The sequence below is a fragment of the Alligator mississippiensis genome, chromosome 4 (assembly GCF_030867095.1).
Source record: "Alligator mississippiensis isolate rAllMis1 chromosome 4, rAllMis1, whole genome shotgun sequence".
Taxonomy (NCBI): domain Eukaryota; kingdom Metazoa; phylum Chordata; order Crocodylia; family Alligatoridae; genus Alligator; species Alligator mississippiensis.
The window spans coordinates 78,649,325-78,677,192 of record NC_081827.1 but is presented as its reverse complement, the minus strand read 5'-3'; the positions used below and the strand labels follow the sequence as shown (position 1 = coordinate 78,677,192).

General features: G+C 41.0%; 2 protein-coding genes across 9 annotated transcripts in view; one reads left to right on the top strand and one right to left on the bottom strand.

Annotated features, from left to right (window-relative positions):
- Positions 1-3,484, top strand: part of PPFIA2 (PTPRF interacting protein alpha 2) — a 706,597-nt gene extending 703,113 nt beyond the window's left edge. For all 5 annotated transcript variants that reach the window (XM_059726131.1, XM_059726132.1, XM_019494145.2 and 2 more), the window contains one exon: positions 2,081-3,484. The gene's annotated coding sequence lies outside the window, so the exon portion shown is untranslated. The remainder of the gene's footprint in view (positions 1-2,080) is intronic.
- A 6,828-nt stretch (positions 3,485-10,312) lies between these two features.
- Positions 10,313-27,868, bottom strand: part of ACSS3 (acyl-CoA synthetase short chain family member 3) — a 183,464-nt gene continuing 165,908 nt past the window's right edge. For all 4 annotated transcript variants that reach the window (XM_059726128.1, XM_059726129.1, XM_059726130.1 and 1 more), the window contains 5 exons: positions 24,515-24,596; positions 23,413-23,535; positions 17,815-17,914; positions 17,543-17,718; positions 10,313-17,274 (listed from right to left, as the gene is read on the bottom strand). In XM_059726128.1, coding sequence (XP_059582111.1) covers positions 17,209-17,274; positions 17,543-17,718; positions 17,815-17,914; positions 23,413-23,535; positions 24,515-24,596 — 547 coding nt within the window. In that variant the 3' untranslated portion in view covers positions 10,313-17,208. The remainder of the gene's footprint in view (positions 17,275-17,542; positions 17,719-17,814; positions 17,915-23,412; positions 23,536-24,514; positions 24,597-27,868) is intronic.

Sequence of the window (27,868 nt, the reverse complement as noted above, 5' to 3'; positions counted from 1 at the left end):
AGCCACATGCACAATACTACATAGGACGAGTAAGTGAGATTGTCCATGACCATTGCAGGCTGTTGTAGTCATGCCTTTTGCTGCTTTTGGTGCTCAGATGAACGCTATTCACTGTAAATACAGCCTAATTCACTGATGTGTCAGTGCTGAAGAGTCTTAGCTCAAAACTGTTTATGGAACCATTGAAAATTTGCTGCCACCTTACTCTGTTATAGACTGTTTCTTTCAAGCTATTGGAGTCAACCAAACATATTTTTGCGCTTAAATTTCAGGGTAACTTTATAATTTGTTGACTGACCACCACGATAATGGGTGTCTTAGAAAGTCATAAAAATAACTTGTGGGATTTTGTGAGTTGGCTAAATGACTGAAGAGTTCAGTGTCTCAAGGATGAACAGTTTGTTTAAAGTTTTCAATATTGCGGATCTTGCTTCTCCATTTACTATTGCAAATAGGCCAGTGGCAGCACATATGGAATTCGTAGAGCCTTCTGATATTATGGTGATATGTTGTCCATCTCATGATTACATTTGGGATGCTGTCACACTAGCTGTGAAATGCTAGGGAAGTGCAATTAAGCATTAAGTTTAATGTCTTTGGAACAGATGTGTTCACAATAAGCATACATAGTTGTGAGCAAGGGACATTATAATATCACTACATCAGTTCTGTTTCATAGAGATGTATAGAAAGGTACAAAAGGATTGTGCCACAGGACTTTATGGAAATATACAGAATCCAGTTTCTCTTTATGCACTTAAATGGCAGTTATATAGCTGCACGTGTGGCTGGTTGGTTTTTTTGTCTGTGCCTCTGCCCTATGGGGTGTATAAGCACACTGAACATGCCGAGTCAAATATGCACTATATATATTCATACCATACATACACCATATATATCCATACCTGATATATCCATACCTGAGTGTAGGTCAAAAAAAGCCAGGAGGGAATTTCCACTCTTTTAGCTCCAGTGGCTAAACCCTGTCATTATTAAGGGCACTTGCTCAAGAAGCAGGAGACCTGAATTCTTGGTCCTCTTTATGCAGGGAAGTAACCTTATGAACAGTTTAGATTAAGGACTGTATAGGATGGTTTAGATAGGAATGATCCTGACTCAGGCGGGGGGGGGGGTGGACTAAATGACCTGTGGAGGTCCCTTTCAGCCCTACTTCTCTATGACTCTATGACCGTGCACCTCTCCTGAGTTTTCAGGACAGTGTTTTAAATAACATGTCATGGGTTCAGGATACTCTTTACTGCTCCTTCTGAAGCTTGTTGCATTTAATCGTCATTGGATAAAATGGCTGAAGAGCAGCACAGTAATTTCTACCCAGTTGGGAACAAAGGTCCAGGTTTGAACCCAGGGCTTGATCCCTTTCAGGGATCCATATATCCTCTGATGTTTTTGTTGCCTCCTGGCCTTACATATCTCCCTCTGCCCAGGCAGGGGCACCTATAAGGTACAACTTTAACATCAGGCTAAGGATATTTGAAAATCCTTAAAAAAGGCAGTGAATGAAAAGAGCTACAGGGCAACAGTGAATTAGGTTGTATTTATGGGAATAGTTTTTGCATCTTGGTAGAAGTGGGCAGAGCTATTATGCTGTCTGGCCTTAACTGATTTTACTGGCAAGACAAAGCACATGAACATGAGTATATATTAGTACAATATTATTATATTTTGAAGACTTGAAACAGATTTCCAAACTACAGTGCACCAAAGCTCTAATTTATTTATGTAGTGCTTACTTAAATCTCAGTGGATGTGTCTACGTGAGCTTTAATGCGCATTAACTAAAGCATGTTAATGCACATGAAGATGCGCCCAGTGTTTAAGAACTGCTGAGCATATGTTAGATTAAACACTGCGAAGCTTTATAATTATTCCATTCTCTTCCCCAGAAAGCAATGAAACAATAAATGCACATTTCCCTCTCTAATATTCAAGTTTATGCTGAAAAATGAAAAATGCTATGACACTTTATATTCCTAGTAGTGTCATCATAAAATAAATCTGGGCAAAAAAGGAATTTTAAAATATTTTTGCTAATTAATACTTGTTTATTTTTTTTCTTTAGATATCATCTCTTTCTTCTACTTTACCTGAAGTGCACTACCACTAACTTAGGAAAGAGCAGTAAAAACTCTCTTGAAGAACAGGGTAATAGGGAAGAGAACACATAAAGGTTTCTCAAGCGAACAAATGTGATGTTCTTTTCATGTATTAAGTTATTGGTTAGTTTCAAGAAGAGTAATGAAATACCTTAATAATTTTAAAAACAAACAAGACCCCCCCCCAAGCATCTCTGTCGTCATAAATTAGGCAGTAGTGCGCAGCCAATGCTTTTATCAAATGGAGCCACTCATTTTTACATTGTTCTACCTGTTCTACTGTAATATACTAGACATTTACGTATTTACTGTGTATGTATTTCTTTTAAAACGTGTAAGTCTTATGTAAATGGATATAAATATGATTTTTTTAAATAAAATCTATGGTACATGGGGTCTCAGTGCAAACACTTGACGATACAATGTCAATAATACTGTTTGTATCTTTCCATTCCACCATTTTTACAGTTTTTTGATTGTAACAGTCAAATGAATATGTTTAGCAGAGTTAGAAGCTTCAACATGTTCCTACTTAAAAATCTGTCAATATTTAAAGCTGAACACCTGCCTCTGATGTATAATAGAATGATTTAACCAGGAACTGGAGCCAAATGGACTTACAAAGGCAAACAGAAATGTCAGATACCTATAGAGAAGCACTGTGATGGCTCTCCTTTTAAAAACAAAAACAAAACTGTTTACAAGGGTCAAAAGCAATTATCGAAAAATAATTTGTTTAAAAAAACAAAACATTCTCCTATGTTACCTGTGGACCAAGAAGAACCTCACTTTACTAAAAGCCACCTTTATGTTCCAAGATCTTCACATGTCAGCCAGCGCTGGACAGCGATATCTAATTGCTGTAGAGAATCTGATGCTCAAGCCTCCAATTGTATAAAAATAATAAGCCAAAACCCACCATTTCTTCATTGTAACAGGGCATTAGACAGACTCCTGTCTATCGTTATGCTTTTAGCCAAGATGGCCTTGCTGAGACTTCACAGAAGTCAGTTTTATCAGAGGAAATAACTGAAAGACAGAATGATAAAATATAGTGTATAGAAGTTTGGAAGAGCAATTATTACCTGCTGTGGCTTTATTTGGTGGTGTTATTGTTGTTTATTCTTTGTTTATATGGGAAGTTTCAAAGTAAGACCTACTTATTAGTCATTTACCTATTTACTAATTTTCTGCTGCTTGATCCTAGCTCAAGACCTGTCTTTTAGTTATTTCTTTTAGCAGTTTGATCTGCAATGTTTGCACGTACATAGACATTTGTTTTATTGTCAGTTTCATTTCACAAATTTCAGTCAATCAGATGGTGACAGATTTTTCTCCCCCCGTTGTCAAATAAAAAAAAATTCAGTGCTGTTTGTGTTTATGATGTCTATAAAGATGGTTATGTAGTATCATAAAAGTAGTTTGGGATGACCGGCACCACTCAAGCCTAGATATAAGCAGATTTTCTCACTAGGAGGGAGCCTGAGATATCAAAATGAAATTAATGTTAAAAGTATGCCACATGAGGGAGCACTGAACTTGCTTATTTGTAGGCTATGTTGCATTTGATCAACTGTAAAGAGTACAAGGTGATCGTATAAAGACATAGCTTTCTTATGTTAAATTCCTCAGGCATAACGAACTTTGATATCAACGTTCCCTGACCCTGGTTTTGATTATTTTAGTGAACAAAAATGTCACTAAGTAAAACAATGCAAACCAACACTGTCACTGGTTGTAGTATCTTTTGAGCACACAATTCTATAGCACAGTACTTACAGTTTTGTTTGCAGGTTTTATATATGATCTGCATGAACCAGCAGAAAAGCAAGACATGCAGTAAAGAAAGGAAAAGAGAGAATGTTTGTGAAGGGGAATGAGAAAGCCCTCTCCCCATAAACTAAAATTGCAATTACAGATTCCTAGGCATAAATCTGTAACAAACAAATAAAATCCCTCTTTTCTGTTCTGGATGAAAAGAAGAACAAACAAGAGAAACCCCATAAAAATGGCTGTGTACTCTCCTCTAAAAGGAGTCTCCAAGTCCCTTCTGCAGACAAGCTGGAGCACCTTTCTCAACAATTAGGAAAATGAAGGAAAACATTAAATACTTGTGAATGTGACAGCAGTTCAAAACTACAAATCCATTCTGAGCCTGCCATATTCTGATCAAATTCCACAGGCTCATTTCTACATTGTCAAGCATTATGTGGTTTCATCATATTATCTAACTCATTCCTAGGGTCCATAAAGACAAAAAGATATGACTTCACTATAGATTATTTGCAGACAAGGTTCTTTGGGTGAATCTGATATTTTTTATTAGACCAACTTAAATAGTTGGAAAACAATTATTAAGCAAACTTTCAGGTTCAAAAACCCTTTGTCAGGCTAAGGAAGTTTCAGTAGTTGGTGTGTGCTCTTCCTGGATGGACTGAAAAGTAAAGAAGCCAGCAGCTGGGCTGGTATGCATACAAGACAGGTAGTCAGTGAAAATGTAGATTGAGGAGTCAATGGGTGAGAGAGAGGCTGGGCGGGGGGAGGAAAGAGAGAAGGGGGATGAATAGTGGAGAGATACCTGGGGAGTCAATGTCAGGCAGGTTATAATGTGTCATAAATCCAATGTCTATATTTAGTCCATGATTTTTAGTATCCAGAAGGTTGATGAAGTGGAGTTCATAGGCTTGTCTCTGGGAACTGTTTTGTAAGTTTCCTTTAAGGATCAGGACTCTCACCCACTGACTCCTCAATCTATATCTTCACTGACTACCTGTCTTGCATGCATACCAGACCAGCCTCTGGCTTCTTTACTTTTCATTCCATCCAGGAAGAGCACACACCAACTGCTGAAACTTCCTTGAACCCAAAAGCTTGCTTAATAATTGTTTTCCAACTATTTAAGTTGGTCTAGTAAAAGATAACAGATTCACCCAAGGAACCTTGTCTGCCATGTCCTTAGACCAACATGGCTACAACCTACACCCCTATAGATTATTTGACACTTGTTTGGAGAAAGTCCTTCTTACTATTCTTGATGATAATTATAATACATTTGTTACAGGACAGCACTTGTGTGCAGAGAGGTCAGTGCCTCCTTTTTAGCACTGATTAGTTTTTTGCAAAGGACCTTTCATGTTTCACAAACTAACACTGGCATAAAAACAAAACAGTGGAACAGTATAATTTTATTAAATGTTATATTAGCAAAACAATTGTCATTAAACAATTATTTTTGGCTGACGGCCCATTGTATAAGTAGCTCATTAAAAACCTAGATGAGTCCTCAAGGACACCTGCTGTACCAGTGCCTTGCTCATCAAAGACAACAGTCCTGTACAAAAAATACTGAAGCTCGTAGATGCATTGGCACCAGTGCTCCAGCACAATTTTCCAGCTCCCAGCAGGTATTCTCAGCTGACTGACAAAAAGACCAAGGACAAGTGGCTGAGATGTTTTTCCAGATCTCCCTGGAGCAACCCTGTGGTGCCAGTTTCCACTCCGGTGTAAAAATCTCCAGTCCTAGCTTCATCTGGTTGTACAAAAACTCTGCCTCACTCCCCAGCAGCATCTCCCCAGGCATCCATCATGTATTCCATGCTACTCTTGGAATGGATATTCTCAACCCTGGTCAATCCTGATAAAGCTCCTCCTGTGATCCCTCCACTCCCACCATCACCATATCTAGTTGTGTCCACAGCCTTGATATCAGTTCTAGAGCCAGTCACAATGACACTGGTTATAGGTGTTGGCTTGTCAGAGTCCTCATGCTGAGCATGATGCTACATATATATTTGTCCACGGCAATGGCTGAAAAGCCACAGTGTTGTCGGAAGGGCAGTCCTGGTTTTCCAAAGTGGTTTCCTTGTTTCTGGCCCAGTAGCCTTAGGCTTCCTAACTTCACCTTACAACATGGTCTTACTGGTATTGTGTTTTACACCTTTGCCCTGTCCTTGGGGATACATTTAGCCATTCCATTTAGTGCACATTATTTTCAACATCCCAAACTGTTGCAGGTCAGATGCTATTCATTTCCTAGATGTGGAGGATTTTCCAAATCCTAGTTAAAGGCTGGCTATGCTGTAGGAGCATATTCCCTTCTTCATTTTTCCTTCCTGGAGGGCACCATTGTTCTTTCACTCTTCCAACAAACAGATGATTTCAGGGCCACTCATTAATTTGCTGTTGCAAATAAAATGCAGTTTTTGGTTGCTTAACAAACTCATTAGATATAAGACAAAAAGGTATTGCTTAGGCCTCAGCGGGATTGTTGTGTCCAACTCTGGGTACCATGTTGAAATAACAATGCAGAGAAACTGGAGCAGACATGAGCAATAGAGGCGATAAATGGTCTGGAAAAGAAGTTGCATGGGGAAAAGTTGAAGGAACTAGATTTGTTGAGTTTAAAGAGATGTAGATTAAGGGGAAATATGACAGCAGTTTTCAAATATTTGAAATGCTCCTGTAAAGAAGAAATACTGTTCTCCCTTGCCTAAAGAGGGCAGGACAGGTGGAAATGGTGTTAAACGAAAGGAAAACAAATTTAAACAAGATCTCAGGAAGAATTTCCTAAGTAGATTAGTAGGACAATGGACCTAATTGCCTAGAGTCATTTTGGAATCTTCTTCATTAGTTTGTAAGAAGACACTAGATAGATATCTACCTGACATGTTATAGGAATAGTGAATCACAAATTTGGGGACCAGATGACACTCAGGATCCTTTTCAACCCTATGTTTATTTGACCTGATGCAGCATGTTGCCCAAATTCTTCACATTTGGCACCAACTGCTAGAAGGGGAGACAAAAAATATCAAGCTCCTGCATATTTTATGTTTGTCTCCCATCCTTCTCCTTGGATGATTATGCTGTCAATGAGAAGACTGGGCCATTTTGCTTGACTATGAAAGGAACTGAAACATTTGGACCTGATCATGATAAAAAGTGTACCGTTTTGCTAACCTCCACCAATTTAGAACACTGAATTTTACCTAATTCTCCTTGTCAGATTAGATTAGTGTTAAAACCAGTGAAGTGCTATACAATTTTAAAGACTCCAGAGCTGCTCTGTGCGCCCTGGAAGACTAGTCCCTGGATCCTACAGGGAAGCTACAGTATCAGCCATCTTCCACCCACAGTCATACTCCATAGTCTTCCTATCAATAATCACCCAAATTATATTAATGGTTACATAACCAGAAGCATTCCTTCACTTCACTCTCTGCTTGAGAGCACACATTAGGCAGCAGTCAAGATAGTGAGAGATACCTGCACTCCCATTCAGTAGCTTGCTCCCCTTGCCCTCCCTTCAAAAACTGCCCAGCTCATTAGCAATATGGACAGGCTCACATTACAGTAATACCAGTAGGTTTGAATACAACACATGATGTACCATACTATTCAGTTTGCCATCACTTCACATCCCTTCTCCCCTTTTCAGTTCCTTTTCTGGGACCCTTTTTACAGAATTCTCCAACAGGTGCCTGATGCTTGCTCTTGTAGAGAGGAAGAGTCTTCAGGAAAAAAAAAAGTCTTAGAGATGGGGGTTTTACAGTAATTACTTGTTGGTTCATAAGGGGATGGCATTCTATCTTGGTCTTAAGGGAGCTCAGTTTTCATGATCAAATTCAAAGTAGTTATGTAGGTAGCTATTATACTATCCCTGCAGGAGGCAAACTAGTTTTCATCTCTAAATTTATCTCCACATTGTCATCAAACCCTCACAGAAAAAAACATATCTAATGTGTGGTGTGTCAAAACAGGAGCATTATGGGTTTGCAGTCCTCTCATTTGACCTCTTGATGATTCCCTAAAGACTTCACCAAGGTTCTCCTGGTGGTTACCCCACATCTGAGACATTTAGCTGACTGGTTGGTAAGAAGGACTTTCTCGAAACAAGTGTCAAAATGCTGAGGCTCTCTTACACTTTGGGATTGTTAGTAAATAGACAAAGGCCAAGTATGATCCCTGTGCAAGGGCTTGAATTCACAGGAGTCGTCACCTTGGACTCCACAATGGTAAATCTACCTTCTGCAGAGTCATTTCCAGTCCCTTCAAGAGCTAATCTTGTTGGTTGACACCTACCATAGTGTCAATAAAAACCTCTGGCTTCCTGGCAAAATTAATTCCTGCTTTCTTGTGACATTGCATGCCAGACTTCACTTCAAATACAAGGAGTCCAGCCCGCAAATGAGCTGGGGAAACAGCCTACAAATGGGAGCAATGATTTCCCCCAGGTCTTCCCCTTTCTCATTTGGTAGAATTGCCCAGGCACCATGTGCAAAGCCTTTTCTACTCACCTGCTGCTATGACAGCTGCCTCTGTGTTAGGCTGGAGAGCCTACTTTGCCATATTCCAGGTCCAAAGTACTTGAATGCTGTAGGAAATGATATTTCATACCAATATGTTGGAGCTCTCGCAGTACGGACACTCACCAAACTTTCTTTCACTGCATTCAAGGGGCTTGAGGGGATTCAAACCAACAACTCGCATTTCCACAAGGTCAGGGTCTGTCCCATGCATCTGTTCATACTAACCTTTTTCTGCACAGTGACACAATTTCAGTGGGGAAGAGGGTGGTATGGCAAGAGTAAGGGCACTCACCTGGGTGGAAGGACTCCTGGGCCACATCCAGACAGGTGCTGTCATGTGGCATGTGCCATGTGGCTCCATAGACACATCTGTGGCACCAAATATCACGCATTCAGCTGTTCTCCACACTGATATCCAGGGGTCAAAAAAAACGTGTGCAAAAAAAAAAGAGAGCAGCATACATGGGGGCAGCATGTGCCACTCAAAACTGGAGCATGGCTGGCCTGAGCCACACTGTGACTGCTGGTCCAGCTCCAAGTGGTAGGACTGCTGCTGCTGCAGCCCGGGGAGGCCCCCAGGACCCCAGGTAAGGCTAATGGGGCCAGAACAGTGCTAGCCCCAGCCTCCTCTACTCTACCCAGGGTAACTTGCCATGCACCAGAGCACGCGTGGCACAGACATTCCCCAGGGACAACTAGTAGTGACACAAGGTGCATTGCTGCTAGTTGTCCTCGGGGAACAAAACATCCACGCAAATCTGGACATGACCCTGGATTCTAGTCTCTATTCTAAAGGCTGTTTATGCATTTTATCCCAAAACTATTTTACACACAAGAGAGAGAGAGAGAGAGATCTGATAGCAGGGGACAAAAGCTAGAATTCTGCACTTCTAAGTTCTCTAATGACTTGGCTACAGAGTCTTGTGCCATCTCTCTCTGGCACAAATCCTGAATTCTTCGCCAGAGTGGCCAGCCTCAGCATGAAAGCTAAAGAACGTCAGTCCACTCTTCCACTCTTTCTCTAGGGAACTTTCCTGGGAGCTAGGGAATAGGGATTTGAATCCCCTCAGATGACTTTACAAAAGGTGAGGACTGTCACCTCAATATTTCAAAACAAAACAGCTCAGTTCTTTGAAAATATAGTTGTAGGTGCCCATTGTCAAGAGAATTCTGGTTTCCGAGTCCCAAGTTGATGGAGGTGCTTTCCGGTCACACTGTATCAGGTACCTACATTCCTGACAGAACTGGGATTTCAGATACACCCTTGTGCTCAAGAGTTTCATGCCAACTATCTCTAGATGAGCTCTCTTCTTGGTGCACTAGTTGTATTAGATCTCATTCTGCTTCATTCACTGTATATGAAATCTAATTCAGGGCTGCAGATTCCATCTGGGGCCTGGTGCTTGAATGTTTATATCCATTAAAGGATTTATCTGCTCACATAAAGCACTCAAAGCCAGATGATGATGATGTTTTTCAATACAAAGCTCAGAAATATCTAGTTTAGCTCTCCAGTATGAAAAGATACAAATCCAATTGCCATTCTGACCAAATTCCCTTTCTAAAGATCTTTAAGTTCAAGGAGGTCTGGGAAAATAGAAAAAAGACTGCATGCAGTTGCAGGAGCTGTACATATAATGGTACAAGACAGTCCCACTCCAAAGAGCTGGAAATAGATAAGAAAGAGAAAGAAAGGTATTACTTCTATTTTTCTGGTGGGGGAAAATGGAGTGGGAATTGCCAGATGGATGGATCCAGGAAATGAACCCCTGGGCCCCTGAATTCTTGTTCACAAGGTTTTACTCACAAGGCTTTTCTTTTTCCCTCTCATGAATTTTTGCATGACACTTTAGAAATATTATTTAACAAATACTCCATAAAAATATAAAATACTTTTAAACATCCTTTACTTTTATTACACCAGAAAGCAATTGACATTCAAATCTTGAATGTTCCTCCAGTTCACAATGATAAAATACTTGCATATCTAATACCACACAAAGACAGTCTTATTTGAACAAAGAAAAGGCAAAATCTTGCTTATAATAGTGAATTGTGCATAACCAGAAAAGTATTCAGAACCTGATTAGTTAGCATTTTGTATGAACTTTGCACAAATATAGGAAACAAGATAAAGGGAAAAACAGAGAATAAGGCTCTTGGCTTCTACCTACAGCTGCTACATCCATTGTAGAATCCTCTAGTTTTAAAGTCAGCGCCAGTAATTTAAGTTTTGAGCATGTGTGCAACTCCAAACTTACACACTTTGGAGAAGGAAAGCTCCAGTAGCTCTTTCTTCCCTCTGCATTAGGCAGATCACTTGATTTAATGTTTGTTAATGAAATGAAGGCAGACAACACTAGAGTTTTCCATAGAACATCTGTGTCTTCCTTCCAAAGCTATAAATGTTCATAATGATATTTAATGTCTTGGTAACTACAACAGAACATCTACAGAGCAACAAAATGGTAACTGGATAACCAAACTGGAAAAAAATAAGCATCAGATTCTGCAAGCAGTAGTGCAGATGAGTAATTTTACTACTCAGATGAAAGACATCACTCACATGAGCTACAGGACTGTGTACCCTAACTCAGCTCATGAAGGAAAAATCAAACCTGGTGCAATAAACTTAGCCATCACTTAAGTTTCATTTCACCCTATTCTGATGTCTTAACACAAGAGGATAGCCCTGTAGCTTGGCCCTGCCTATATTGGCTGACTTTTCCCAAAATGACTACCACAGCAGGTTGACTATTTTATTATATGAATATCTGGTCAAACGTTAAATATAGTATAGACTCAAACAGCTTAAATTACTATGGGATATGTGACTCTGCTCATTCTATGTAACAAATATAGTGGTTTGTTGCATTGTATTTGGTGCCAAGCTCATTAATGCATTATTTGGTTCAAGACTTGTCTGCAGAAGATGAAACTCTGAGGAAAATCCATACTGTAAGCTTCCCATGCCCAGCAGGACCACCCTCAAACATGCATGCAGCATAGGCAATAGGGCTGCGCGAAATGGCTATGTCTCATTTCGATTTCAGAGTCAGCCATTTCAGAGGTGATTCGTTTCAGTGTTTTGGATCACTGCTCTGTTTCAATTCGGCCAAATCTGTTGCGGAGTTTCAATGCTGTTTCAGATATTCGGATTGGCTGGGAAGAGGGAGGCACAGCCAGGTGGCTGCAGGTAGTCCCGAAGCTCCTCCAGCTGTGCCTTCCTCTCCCCGGGCAAGGGGAACCACGGGAGAAGCTCCCATGGCTGCCCTGCCTGGCTCCATCCACCACCTGGCCCCAGCCTAGTCCTGGCACTTAAAAAAAAAAAAAGCCCTGTACTTACCGGATGCAGGAGTGGTGACTGGAGCCTCTAGACACTCATGGCAGAGCCCCCTTGCACAGTGCGGGGCAGTGGGGATTGCCCCCCTTGCCTAGCACCCACACAGCAGTTGTCGTGTGGCACAGGTCCAGCACTGCTAAGCCGGGCAGGGAATGTGGCCAGGCTGGGTAGCCATGGGGGCTTCTCCTGCATGTCCCCCGGCTGTGCTCAGTGCAGGCTGCACCGAGCAGACTGGGGTGCTGGCACTGCCCCAGCTGGCAGCAGCAGCCTGCTGTCATCCTGCACGCAGAGTTGGGGGCCCACACCCACAGGGAGGGCTGCGGGTCTGTGCCAGACTCCTCCCAGAGGGCACGGGCCCCCGGATCTGCGCGCAGGATGACAGCAGGCTGTAATCCCTCCCCCAGAGCACTCAGGGACCTCAGGGACAGCTCACAGATACTGGCCAGCTACAGATATCAACATCAGAGCAGTCTTTCTGACCCTCTTCCCCCTCCCTCTTGTTAGTTTCTGTTTCCCTGCAAGCCCAGCTATGAAACATCTGAAACATTTCCAAAACATTTTGGATAGTTTCATTTAATTTTGGAGATGTTTTGGAGCCTTCCTTTTCATTTCAGATTTGGTGTTTTGGGTGCCAAAATGGACCAAAACACCTCTGAAGCAAAACAGCTGCCGAAATTTCACACAGCCCTAATAGGCAATGACCCTCTCCCCACCAACTGGAAACAGTATAAGCTACCTCTAAGCAGTGCAGAGAGCAAACTAATTACAAGGGATCCTGGTTTTCTCTGATAAAAAAACTGCAACTTCTCTGATAAAAAAACCCAAATCTATTATTAAAATTAAAGGCCCTTCACAGCCCCCCTGGCGCTGCTAGTGTCCCTCACTCCCCCCTACAGTCTCCCCAGCCCTCCTGGTACCCCTCTTTCACGTGTGCATCTATGCATGTATACATGTGTATGCACCCGTGTGCACATCTATGGGTGTGCATGTGTGTATGCATCTGTACGTGCATGTGTGTGTGCATGCATGTGTGGACACTGGACACACTCCCACTGGGAGCTGCCTGGGGCTAAGGGAGCAGGGAGGGGTAGGGGGAAGATGCAGAGTGGACCCTGGGCTGACTGCATGTGGACTGTGAGTTGTGCTATTGGCTCTTAAGGGAAGCCACATATGGAGGAGCCAAGCTCGGTCCCCGATAGCACCACTTGGGTTCCATGTGCAGTGGGCCTGGCACTCGGGCAGGGAGGCTGCAAAACCCATGCTCCCAGCTGACTGCAAACCTCCGAGCTCTGGCTGCAAAACCCCCCAGCTCCCAGCAGGCTGCAAACCTCCCCCAACTCCTGCAAACCCCCCAGCTCCCAGCAGCTGCAAGCCTCCTAGCTGGCTGCAAAATCCCCCAGCTCCCAGCCAGCTGCAAACCTCCCAGCTGGCTCTAACCCCCCCAACTCCCAGCTGCAAACCTCAGCTGGTTGCAAACCCCCCAGCTCCCAGCCAGCTGTAAACCTCCCAGCTGGCTGCAAACCCCCCAGCTCCCAGCTGCAAACCCCACAGCTGACTGCAACCCCAACCAGCTCCCAGCCCGCTGCAAACCTCCCAGCTGGCTGCAAACCCCATCCCCCTTGGCTGCAAAACCCCCCACCTCCTGAAAATCCCCCAGGTGGCTGCAAACCCCCCCAGCTCCCAGCCAGCTGCAAACCTCCCCACTCTCTCAACCCCCAGTCAGCTTCTGCCCCAGCCCTGCCTGGCAACCCCCCAGGCCCCTGCAAGCCCCACTTACCACTTCACAGGCTCCAGAAGGAAATATAGTCTGACCCAAGACTTGACTAAAAGCCTCAGGGCCCACCCATCCTCCTCTCCCTCCCCTTCTGGGCAGGGTTGGGGCTTCCACCCTTTTTGCAATCAGCTCTTGCAGGCTGGAACTCAGCCAGCCTGCAAGAGCTCTTTGCAAAAGTGAGAAATCCACAGGTTACTCTGTTAAAAGGGGAAATCCATGTTTTCTCTGATAAAAATGGAAAATCCATGGTTTTCTCCATTTTTCCGTGGGAAATGGAAAACCCAGATCCCTGCTAATTACCACTGCCAAGTGACAATGCCAGTTAGCTTACCCGCACTGCCTAGAACTACACAGTCTGGTTACACTGCTCCTGTTTAGGAGGTGAGGAATAATACACACAGTGCTGCACGGTGTATTTGAGGGTGCCATAACAACATGGCCTATGGCTCCAGCCCTAAAAAGTGCTCATAGCCCAGCAGGGCACTTGAATGGGAATCACCCTAATTATTCTTCACTACTTCCAATCCCTTATAGCCTGCCAGTTACTTTATTTGGCCATGAAAATTAACAGTTGTGTTAAATGCATGTGTCAATAGTTCTGGCATCTGATACCTTTACTCAGTAGGTGATACCAGCCTTTCTGGATGGTTGCCTTTGAGAAGATATTGTCATTGAAAAAAAACAATGGGTGCTCTCATTACTGTATATAAATATTCTTTAAATCTAATAGTATTCTTTTTGAGTGTGGAGATCAGGAAAGTGACTGGAGACACTAATATATAGTGACTCCCTTGTTTTGCTTTCTAAAAACCTTTTCCCCTGATGTTCTGTATATTTTTTATCCATTAAGAATAATAAATTATTAAATGCATCATACAGTGAAAAGATACTACCTGACAGTAAAGCAGCAAATTACAGTGGTATGGAATCCGTCTGGTGATATTCTGAGCATCTTTAACACTTAAGGATCTCCTGAAAGCATAAAGTCACTCAAGCAAACTCTCAGCACTCTGGAACACCTTGCAGGAATGGGCTCTCTGATAGCTGCAGGATTAACTCTTTGGTCATATAAGGTCACAATGAAGTTGAAGGATGTGGTTACATGGCAACAGTACAGACAGATACTAACTGGTTATCCCTTTCATAAGAATGACATAAATTAAGGAGGTCAGCAATTCAGAGTGTAAGCAGATGGTCCATCTTTAACACAAGTTTCCACATCATAGTTTTTCATTCAACACTATTACAATTAACAATAAATCAAGGGTCAGTCATAAACAGAGTTTCATATACTTTAAGGCCAGAAGCCTAAGTCTGACCTCCTGTATAGCACAAACCAAGAAAGTCACCCAAGTCAAATCAAAGAAATCACTGCACAAAGCTTCTGTATGAGCTATAGCTGCAATATTTAGGAAGATGTATGGTCTTAAAAGGCTTTGAGTTTTTTCCTCTCTCAACTGAAAAATAACCTTAAAATAAGAAATAGACAAATGAGTATCTTCCACCACAAACATTTTGGTCAAAAAGCTGCAATTCCAGAAGCAAGAAAAAAGAACAACTTTGAATAAAAGCCCATGCTGATTCAGTAGCAAAGTGAAGGCACCAGTTAAATATAATTCCATATAATGGTGGAAAGAGGAAACAAAAAGCAACTGATCTAATTCAAAAGTTGTACAACATAAATTGGTAAAGGAACCTAAAGACATAGAAAACAACTATGACTTACAGGGCTAAAGACACTAAAAAGGGACATTTCAAGTTTATTAGAAAAAAGAAATCCAGTAATTTTATATCCCTATTAATGGCAGGGATGTTAATATTATTAATGATGCATAGAAGGGAAGAATGGTCAAAAATATTTCTATTGTGTGTTTGCAAAAAAGCAGAACAATATGTTTGTATACCCGGAGATGATAAAAGTACTTTCTATTCTCTTAGTAATAAATTCACTACAGATATTTTTATATCAACCTAACCTGGTACCCAAGAGCCTTTAAAGAGCTAACTGATGAAATCACTGGACCACTGATGTAAACTCTCAATCAATCTTGGAATACTGGGGAGGTCTAGAAAACTAAAACAGTACTAAACGTACCAAGAGTGAAAATCAGGCTGGTTAATTGTCAGTCCTTGACAAAACAGTGAAAAGGTGATATGAAATTCAATTGATGAAGAACAAAAGCACAGAAATATAATTAATGTAAATTATAATGATTTTATGGAAAAATAATAGGTCCTGCCAAACAAACTTGATTTTATTCTTTGATAAGATGGCAAGTTTGGTTAATAAAGGCAGCAGCTTAGTTGTAACAGCATGATGTAAGATAACTGACTTAGTGCATGACATAGTGATTAAAAAATTGGCACTACATAAAATCAATGAAGCACAGGTTAACAGTTAACTAGGATGAGAACCAGCTATTTGGTAGATTTAAAAAAATAGTTGTTAATGGTGCACCCTCTAAAAAGTGGTGATCCTAACAAAATTCAGCAGAGGTAAAAAACTAATTTGGATACAATTCTACAAGTTGTATCCATTATCTGGAAATCCAGTATTTGAAATCATTTCTGATAAAAATCTGGGGATGACTGACACAAGGAGCAGCAGAAGATTAAATAGTGAGGAGAAAAGGGCAGCCATACATAATGATTTGCAGCACCTGGTAAACTGGCAAACCATTTTGAACAAAATATATTTTAACATAGCCGAATGCAAAGCTAACTGGAAAGCAGTCTCTGAAAAGAATCTAGGAGTTATAGTGGACAAATGCCACAAAATGACCTTTCAGTTGGATGGCATGGAAAGATAGTAATTGTGGAAGGAGGAGTAATTGGGGGTGATTTTACCTCTGCATACAGCATTAGTGAGATGGATACTAGAATACTGTGACAGTTCTTTCATCCATATTTTAAATAGGGTGTTGAGAAACTGGAAAGGGAACTGGAAAACATTATTGGGAGCTGGAGAAAATGCCTATCAGTGAGGCTTATGAAGCTTATGCGTTTAAGCTTATCAAAAAAGAAGATTGAGAGGGGAGTTGAGTACAGTGTATAAGAGCCTTCACTGAGAAAAATACCATTCGAAAGTGCTCTTTAATCTACCAGAGAAAGCCACAAAAATAGCTGAAATCAGACCATTTAAATTGAAAATAAGGAAGAAATTCTTAACAGCAAGGGTGATTTTCTGTTGCAACAAACAACCAAGTTAAGTGGTGGATTCTCCATCTCTTGATATTTTTAAATCCAAGTGATTTAGGAAGCCTTTCCAAAGATATGCCTTAAGCAAATACAAATTACAAGTGATGGGGCACCAGGCAACATTCAAGAGCCTGTGATTAAAGAGGTCAGATTACAGGATCTAATATCCTTTCTTGCCTTAAAATATATGAATCCATGGACCTTCCTTCCAAGATGCTGTTAAAACTCTTTGCCATTGCATAGTTAAACATCTCAACATCCAGTAAAATAAAAATTACAATGTCCTTCCTATACACTCAGTATATTTTGCTGTCCATGATAAAGAATACAGTAACAGCTTTATAGTAAAAAAAATAGCCCCAGATTATTTCAGATTTTTAAATATCTTGCATTGCTGAATAGAAACTCTATAAACTCAGTTCATTAGGAGGTTTGTTAGTACAATATACTATAAGATGGACAACAGTTCTTTTATTTGTTCTTCAGCACTTCTTCTATATGTTTAAATGCATGAGGATCCTCAATGGTTGGTGTTATCTGTAAGAAAAGAGTGTACACAAATATATGATAGCAGATTACCAAACTGCATAGTAGAGGTGTTCATTCAAAAACACCTCAACTACAGAGGTGTAATCAAGAACAAAAATATTCAGGACTTGGACATGATGATTGTGAAAGCAAAATTATATGGAAAGCAAAACAACAAAATGAAGCAGCAATACCAGTTAATTGGAGCAAACAGCAAAACAATTTAAGAATCAAAAGATGTGGCCAGTTCATTAGATAAAGAGCCCCTCTAGTTTACCTGATATGGGTTGCCATTGACAAGGGCAGAAAGAGCAGAACGTGGTATCTTGCCAGAACGTGTCTTTGGTATCTGTTTCACGAACACTGCCTTTTGGAAGGCTGCCACAGGACCAAGGTTCTGTCGAACACATTTAACAATCCCTTCCAAAACTTTCTCTTCTTCCATCTTTACATCTGGTGAGAAATTACAAAAGCTTTTACTACTAAGCAATATTATACAATCTCACTGACACCAGATGTGAGAGTCAATAAAGAGAAATGAACTCTCACCATTTCTCAATACACACAGTGCTAGTGGAACGTGACCTTTCAAAGCATCCTCCAGGCCCACAACAGCGCAGTCAGTCACAGCACCATGGGAAAGGATAATCTGAGAGAGGTGGTGGAAATCTGAATCAGTCATTGCAGTGAAAAAAAAACGAGTAAACATTTCCATGAAAAAAAACAGCATGTCGACATGAAGAACAAACTTAGTACTCAATTGTATGGCATAATGATTTTCATTACATTTGTACAGAAGATATAATGAGGGAAAAAGGAGAACAAACCTGAGAAAAACAGTCCTCACGGGTTGATTTTAAAAAGTCAGATTAAAAAAAAAAAAACCTGTCAATTTTAGGAGTTTATAGCAAGATCCCAAGAGTAGTACAATACATACAATATCTCCTCTAAAAACATATATTAAAGCAAAGCCCCTGCCTTGAAAGGCCTGCATGAAACAACATGATTCAATATTGTAAGAATTCACTACTTGCACCTGAAACCACTTCAAAAGGAAACTAAAAGGAATATATATAAAGTTGTACATTTCATCTCAACTTGCCTAGGTAGGAGAAGAAATGGAGAGGAAACTCTGATCTGAAACTGAGGTTTCAGTTTGTTGGAACAAGAAAAATACCACTTCATCCAGACTTCTAAAATAGAAAGCGGAGGCACTGAGCCTATGGTTCTCTGCTGTTCTTTCCCTATAACTAAGGATCCAGGTGAACACAGTGATTATATACACTAAAGCAGCGGTTCCCAAACTCGGACAGATTGTGCATCGCCAGTTTAAAACAATGCAGCCTTAAGAAACACCCAGAATTTTTTCAGTTCAACCTTAAGTACCATGAGCAAATTTTTGTCATATAAAGTAATTATAATAAATCTGTTAATGCATACCACTGACAGGCTGTCTGCATACCACTGGTGCTACGTGTACCACAGATTGGGAACTACTGCGCTAAAGGACAGGGATCCTTAGAATTCTCCTTTAAGAATTTGGGTCTACTGATGTCATGTGTACAGCCAATAATTAAACCCTCCCTGTAAAAATTACAACAGTGATACTATACACTAACTCTTTCATCATTACTGGCAGATAAAAAGTACAAAACATGTCTCACCAGGAATGAGCTTTGCCATGGCCATTATTTACAAACAGTAAAGCAGCAAAACTGGAGGGATATATGGGTTAATATGGGTCAATACTTTCCTAAAGTAACAGCCTATTACAGAAGCAAAACATTATTCCTATATCAATGACCAAAGATAATCCCAATCCGATGATAAATACCTCAGGTCACAAGCCAACAGTCACAAAGCATGACTAGCATCCCACACAAACCCACTGCACATTACTTTCCATAGTTTATCTTCACTTTACATTATTTTAGCATCGCACATTCACAGGATGCCAAAATATATCTAACTGGCAGCGATTCACAAGCATAGTTTTCCATAAGCGGCCCATCATCAATATAAAAATCCTGTTAGTAACGGAAATTAGTCTTCTGTATTAATGGAAAAACTGGGTACACTGTTGTTACTGTCAAGGTTCAATGTTAAAAAAGCCTTAAGCCACTTCCACGCAACCAAGATATCACGTAACTTTTTAAAATTACATTATGTTTATCTGTTAAGCTTTGCCACCTGCCTCCTCCCCAGTTCTACCAAAGTTCCAGACTTCGTCCACCTTGTCAGCTTCCCTCATAAATCATTCAGTGCCATCTTCTATTTATCTCCATATCCACAGTTATACCTCTATGTGCTTGTTTGCAAGTCTCCTACACTGTCCACATATAGGTTTTTAACTTCCCGAACTAGGTGTCTGTGTTAATGGTCAATAGATTCTTACCTCTCATGTTTTCAGAAACAAGGATACCCAGGGAAGTGGAGGGAAGGCCAGCTGGGGTAAGGTCTCTGTTTTGGCTGTGCAAATGAATACCCAGATATGCAGATGTCTTTCACCTGTTATGTAGAAATACTGCACTTATGTTGGCTACTTATGCACGCAAGTCTACAGGAGGGGAAAGTCCCTTGGACACTTGGAGAGAAGAGAGGAAAGCTGAAGAGAAGCTAGAAGAGAAAGCCTAGAAAAGCAGAAAGCAAAGAGTTGTTTTTGCTACCAGAAACAAAGGGAAGGGTCAGGGGAACTTCTCCTCGCTGGGCAGAGAAGAAGTTCTGCTAGATTTCCAATGTCAGCCACAGATCCACAGTGAGAGGCTCATCATTCTACACACAACAAAATTCAGAGTTCACCACCCTTAGCCCAAAGCATTATGGTGCACATAGTCAGTTTTACATTATGAAAGCCTTACAAAAGAGGTTTGCCATGCATACATCCTGTGCTTAGAAGGATTTTTAATATATAGCTCTATCCAAATGGTTATATCCAGATTGCAACACATGAGAAACAAATGCTGTAGCACAGCCCCCAAATGCCTGTGACACGTGAGCACAAAATTCTGTGGAAGTGCTACGTATCCACACAAAATATGCACCACATAAATACACCAGAGATTTGTTTGCTCTATGCTACAAAACACTATCATTTAAGTAAACTCTTGTAGCAAAGCAATAGCACTGCGTCTGTAAAAACTATTAAAAAACAGTCACAGTTATTTCACATGCCAGGTACTATTGACTGCAAAACAAATGTGTACCTTAAAATTATATTTACACAGTAGATAGACTTGTCATGGGATTTCCATTCAAGGAGAACTTTGACCACTATTTAATGGCACCTACAGGAGGTTCCTTTGCCCTCTCATTCAGAGCATTATGTGATACTTTTTTGCTTCATACATCAGGCACATTAAAAGAGAGGCACTGTATGTTGTTAAAGAAAGGGTAAAATCTTAATCAATTAAGTCCTTCTGGATCAGGAAAGTGTAAGAACATCAAAATGGTAAAGAAGATATGAATTTTGGTGCACCCACAGCAAACATAACACTCAGGCTCCCTCTACATGTGCAGGTAAAGGCGCAATGGGATCTAATGTGCGATTCACATAATCGTGCCTCCTGCCATGCCACAAGCATATAGCAGGAGGTGCAATTGTCGGATCATGCGTTAGATGCCACTATGCCAATCTAAACTATCATAAAATAAATAGCAAGATTGATAATAGAAATGGTGCATGCCACTGAAAAGCTATACCACTAGAATATAAGAAACCAAAAATAAAAGAGAAGGTTTTTATAGAATGGCAGCACTGCACTGGGATTAATTCCTACTCTCTGCTGCAGCAGCAGCCAGTATCCATGCATAGGCAGGGAACTACTCAAGCTGAATCTCTTTTAATATCCTTTGCCTTAGTGAGAGGCAAACAGTTTGAAATGCACACACAGAGAATAAGCCAGAAGCTACAATTATGAGAGGTATGTAACAACCATTCAGCGAGCAACAGAGAAAGCTGTAACTTCTACAGCATCCCCATAAAGACAGGGTGCTGAGGAGACTTTGGGACGCCTTGGTACAATTACCTAATCTTACTGAAACATAAGAAGATTGAGATTTGTGGTAAAAAAGCTAAAGAAAGGCTTGTTAAACTATGTGTAACTATAAATGTAAATGGAGATAAATATGCATGTTCAACAAGGTGACTACCATTTAATTAAAGGGAGATTCACTGAACCTCTTAATTCTGTATTTACTGATCTTACTGAAGAGTTCATTGTGTTGTTGTTAATGTTTTCTCATTTAAATAGCAGTTTGCCCTGCACACATTAAGTAGCGTCTAGTTTTTCAGTTTTGTTCAAAGGTTGAACTGAGAAGCTGTAAGAAATTTTCTTAGGATTAAACATTTATTGTTTTCTGGGGAACAAAACTGCATCACAGTAGGGGAGAAGACAGAAAAAATAAAGACTGTGATCATGGAAAAGGAGAGGGCTCACATGGCACATAGAGATGAAGTGGTACAATGCTAAATGTTGGGCAATTTACATCACTACCCATTACATCAGCTTCAGATCCAGAGTGAAAAAATAAAGAACAATACCCAATTCATGCACTTAATGATACAGATGTAAAGACCAGGAGTCACCTTCTGTGCTGTGCCTCTTCTGGAAGCTCTACAATGCGCAGTGCAGCGCCTTGTAGGAACAACCAACCCAACTATGAAGGAGTATGCATAGGGTCATGCATTAACATGGCTATACTTCTTCCAGTACTCAAACTAACTTGTCGAGAGCTGTTGAGGAATGACACAGAGTAAGGTAAAGCTGATGGCATTTCTATTCTGTATTACTCAAAGATTTCCCTTTTAAAGCATACAATTAGAGTAATCTATAGGGTCTATGGTAGCTTTTGTGCAACCAAAAAATCTTGTGAGACCACAGAATGTCCAGACATCTAAATTTTACTCTTTAAATTCTAAAATGTGAAACATACAGGTCAATTTATATATCACAAGAATAGTATTACAAACAAATTAAAAATGAGTTCCTGAATTACCTGACTACTAAATTAAGAGCCTGGAAAAATACACTGTTCTCTAACAGCAAACATACCAAATACCAAACAAAAAGCTGACTTGTCATATCTTGAGGGAAATCCAGAATTGGCAATTACAGTAGGTCTGGACAGGTCAGTAAACAAGGAAATGAATTTCAAATGCTTTTATAAAAAGTACTGTTGGTAACTTTCAGTGTTACATACATATTACTTCAGTGAATTGGGACATATGGGTGAGGTCTTCAGAAGAATTCATTTTTGGCTTACCTCTGCTTCAAGTGAAGCCAATGATAAAACACTTGACAAACTGAATTTTACCAATAGTATCAGTAGTGGTGGAATTGTCCAAACACTGTGTTTTTAAAAATCCACCCTGGATCTATTTCTGTTCTTCAAATAGCTTATTTTATAAAGCACCTAGTCCAATAACTATATATTTTTTGATGAAGCAAAGTACACTTCAGAATCAGGTACACTTCAGAAAAAGAAAAACCAACATGCAAGACAGATGTTAGATTTGTAGAGCTACAAACCCCTTCATTGTGCTACAAAAAACAGATATTCAAGCACCCCCATACTGGTATAAAAATGTGCAAATGTTACAGAAATACCGCCCATACTACAGCAGTGTTCCTTTTTGAAACAGGAGCGTCTCTGCAGCACTGCTTTTGTAGCACCACACGTAACTTCTGTAAAGTTGCATGTAGCAACGAGAGGAGAGCTGCAGGCTCCATGAAAGCCCACCACAGAAATCTCCTTCTGCAGTTCTGACCACCAGAGGAGCAATAGCATTCCTTGCTGCCCTTCTTGCCAATGAATTGAGCAGCAGCTGTGAAAGATGTTCTCCCACCTTAACTCACTTGCAGGGAGTCAAGGGACTATCCATGATTGGGCTCACTAACAAGCTTCCCTGGAAGGAAGATGTGGGGGGGTAGGAGGAGAGACAGAGACAGAGAGAGAAGCCCCACTTCAACCTCCTGGATGGGGAGCACACCTTAGTGGTAACTTTGCAGTGCTCCAGCCAGGGGCTATTTTTGTATAAATTAACACATAGTCAAGGCCCAAATATATTTTTGTGATTGTCTCCATTTTCTAAGTATAGCTATCTTTATTCTCCTGCTTGCCTATTTTTACTGGCAAGTTTGTGCTTACCTCCTCAATTGCTCCTGCCGAAATTCTATGACCTGCAATATTGATCACATCATCAACTCGAGACAGCACATATAAATAGCCTTCCTCATCCATGTAACCTGCATCCATGGTATCATAGTAGCCCTGAAAACAGAACCACAAGGAATAACCTGGGATTATGACTAGGAATACAAGTGTTCTACAAACAAAATTAAGACTGATTTGGTGAAGTAGAAGAAAAAAAGTCTATATTCTTCCTATCTAAAGCTTATGCATTATATTATGTATATTCACAGTAAACTAAAACATGCTGAATCACATTGACTCTAAAGAATATCAGCTCTGTCTTTTCCTTCCTTTCTTTTTTTACACTATTATTTTATTCTGAAATACTTTATTCAAAATTCTTTTTTCACAATATAGCTTGTTCATGCTCCCCAAGTGAGTTTCATGACTTTTATGAGGTTAGAATAAGAGAAAGTAGCAGGGCTCCATGTCCAGGCTTCCCGTACACTATTCACTTTTCAGTGCTGGTCTTACGTAAGGTAGCTCTTCTGAATCCAGTAGAAATAGGTTCTTACAAGAAGGAGAGGGGCAGCAAAATTAACCTCTGATCCTAATGATAGTCTTGTTGTTTATATCTGGAATATCATGTTCTGGAATCATAATAGCAATAGCTTGCCCGTGCACAAAACAACAGCTATTTACTCAGCTATTTCAACCGTCAGACCAATTCTTCTTTTCTTTGACACACACACACACAAAACCAAACACACACAATTCCATGTAGAAAGGAGATGTGAGAGGTTGGACAGTCCACGCTATGTATTTATCTGATGAGGGCAGCATAATTAATTTCACTGAAGTGCTCACTCCCCTTCCTAGTTGTGACCTCCTGCTCCATACATGCCACCCATGGAAGTCAAACTGATTTTTTTGGCTCTCCTTCATGCTAATACTCCATATAAAGAAAGGTTTGACTTTAAATGTTTTTAGCTTTACATATCTGTGCATAGACATATGCATGGATCCATCAAACTCTCTCAAAAAAAGAGGGAATGATATAATCTAAGTTAACTAATATCTTTGCCATAGTTTAAGTAGTTCAATTTGCATTTCTTACTGGAAATTTTTGGAAATATATCTTCTCGGTCATTTCCTGATTTTCCCAAAGACCTGAGAAGGCACCAGGAGGCAAAGGCAACCTGTCATTTAAAAAAAAAAAAGAACACAGTGAAATAGAAAAACAGAAAAAACACGGTGGAGTACATAGTCAGAATCAGAGAACTGAATTCATCTCTCATACTCAAGTAAGTATATATTGATTACTTAACAGCACAATAGTCCTGTTTCATAACACTATAGATTGCTTGCTGACTGAAGAAAGTACAGTTGGATGTTCAGTCATGATGGCTCAGGAAATATGTTTAAAATACTTTTCAAGACCTAAGGAAGAGGACGTTATGCCCAAAGGCATGTTTATCATCTCTCTCAACTATACAGTTGATCCAAAAAAAGCATCAGCAAAAAAACACTTGTGCACTAAGGGAAATCATGTTTAAAAAAGTAACGATATCATCATATACTCCTAGAGTTGTATATATTTTTAATCAGGATGCTTTATACAAAACAAGTGTCTGACTTCTGCCTGACTTTTGGTAAAATAATGAAAGATGTGTTATGATTATAGACATTTGTAATCCAGTTTGCCTGAAATAAGGCATCTGGCAGAAATTCATACTTGATATGCTATACTGATACAAGTATTTTATTACACATACACACACTTTACATACATATACTCACATCAGATCAGTTTCTCATTTTACATAAATTGTCATATCCCAATTGATTCACCTCATCAAGAACTGGGTCATAATGTTTTTCAGGTGTTGCTGTTGTGATAAGGGGAAAAAATTATTCTAAAATGCATAAATTATTGGAGGAAGAAGGGAGCCAGTTACTGCATTAATTAGTGGAGGCAGAAGCTAAAATGCACCAATAGCTGCGTCCTCAGCTTCTGCTCAAAACCCCACCACACACACATTCTGCTCAGCACACACACACATATGAGGGTAGAATAAGATCGCAACGCACACAAATGTGCTTTGAGCAGAACGTGTGTGTGTGTGTGTGTGTGTGTGTGTGTGTGTGTGTGTTGAACAGAAGTTAAGGACCCAGGTTGGTGCATTTTAGCTTCTCCGAGTGCTACTTTGTCTACTAAGTGTACACAAATTATTTTTGAATATATAACTCCCTCTCCAATAATTTATGCATTTTAGAAAAGTTTTTTTTCCCATATCCTAACAACAACAACAGAAATAATAATGATGCCTGAGAAACATCGTATAGAATAAAGTATATACACATCTTTCAGTCAAGGGTCTAGCTATGAAGAAGATGGGAGGGGAATATTCCACATGCACGTTTTTCAGATGGGAAAAATTCCTTGGGTTGAAAAGGAGAAATAGTAGTTTCTTCCTCCAAGGTTTTGACTGTCTGTGTGGATAGAATGTTAAAGAAACTGGCTAAATCCTAAAAGCTACAAAGTCAGGAGATGAAATGGAGTTTTATAAAGCTTACCTCTGAAAGGAGCGAGTGAGAGAGAGAGAGAGAGCGCAAGTGAGCTCACAAGCAAAAAAGACAGCAAGAAGAAGAAAGCACACATACGTCAGATAAAATGTAACGTTGCTTATGCGATGCATGTTCTGCTAAGGCTGTCTGTTCTGGTCAGATGTACTCTTTCTCTGCATACCCTCATTGGTATGCATGTTTAGAGGTATGGGAGATATTTGTGCCTGTTTTAAGTGTTTGTAGACAAAGGATGAAAATGGAAAGAGTCAAGTGAATCAAATACTTGTGTCCACAGGCCCTCCCTTCCAAACCTGTGAAGTCTGTAGGCACGTAAACCTTGCAAAAAGCAAGTTATGTAAGGGGTCAGTACTCAGTGATCTGTGCAGAGATTTGCAATGGGGTGGCCTTCAGTTCTAGCACAAATGTGGCACATGGGAGAAGGAAAAGAGATTCTAGACTGGAGCTGTGGCAGAATGCCATCTGTGTCTCTCCCCAAACTCTGCTATCAGGTGGATGCCTAATTTGTCAATTTGACCATGGTCACTGCAGAGGCCAGACCCCCTGGCCCTATTGGCTTCAGGCAACCCTGAGTTGTAACCTGAGCTGGATACATTCCAGATGAAAGGGGAAACCTGCTCCCTCTGCCTACATGACTGGCCTCACACAGCTGGGTGGGGGCCTATTGTTCTAAGCAATGTCATCATGACTGGAAGGGGGCTAAAGACCCTGCTAGTCTACCTGGCAACCAGTGATGCATTTCAAATAGGTTGGCTAGCAGCCAACAGATGCTGGCCTTCGCTGGATCAGGTAAATGAAGTCATAAGGTCTATATAAGTTAAGGACTGCCCACGAGGCGAAGCAGCAGCCATAATAAGAACTCTGAGAAGCTGGACCATCAAAAACTCGCTCTTTTTCTTGAAACTCATGGTCAATGAATTGCTTGCCTCCAGAGGGAATCGCCACCTGCCTCTGGATGATACTTGTCAGTAAGCTACTTGAGATCTAACTAGATATATAGCTTGCAGTAACTCAGATGCAGAATCAAAGGCTGCCATGTCACTCTTTGTTCTAAGGTATTTCACTGATATTGCTCTACCATGTACCAAAAACAGCTGTGCCGGGCTCCACAGCTCCAGAATCAGCTCTGTGCTGGTGGTGACTGCATGGGCACCTTGGGGCGGGCTGCACTGCCCTGCTGTCTGCCCCGAGGTGTGTGCACCATCACCGCCAGCACGGAGCTGATGCCAGAGCTGTGGAGCCCGGCGGAGCTGTCTGCAGCCTGCCCGCTGCTTGCTGCAGCTGCCCAGAGCCCAGACTGGCTACAAACAGCTGCACTGGGCTCCAGAGCCTAGTCACCAGCTCTGTGCTGGGAGCAGGGGAGAGACCGGGGTTGCGCTGCCTCAGGCCCATCCCCCACCGCCTGCTCCGACGCATGGGTGCACGCACCAGTACGGAGCTGATGCCAGGGCTGCAGAGCCCGGCGCAGCTATTTGGAGTCTCCTGGCTGCAGCCGGCTCTGGCTCTGGGTAGCTGCTGCCAGCCACAGAGCCCAGGTTGCTCCCAGCAGGCAGCTGGGATGCTGCAAGCCCTGCTGGGAGTAGCCCGGGCTCCAGCAGCTTCCCAGAGCTGGGGCTGGCCGTGGTGTGCTGAGCAAAATGGCCTCACATGCCATGCTCGGCATGTGCGCCAGGGGTTGTCGACCCCTGCTCTAGATCAACCTGTTCCAGTGGCCAAATACAATCATTTGGTGCCTAAATTAATTTAATGCCTGTATTTTAGACAGCAAAGATTCCATAAAGCCATAACTTACATGGCAGAAGCGTTCTCATCTGGACAAAGTTGTGCCTGACTCAAACCTAAGTTCCAATGCAATCAAAAATGGACCAGGGTGGTACCTAACTTC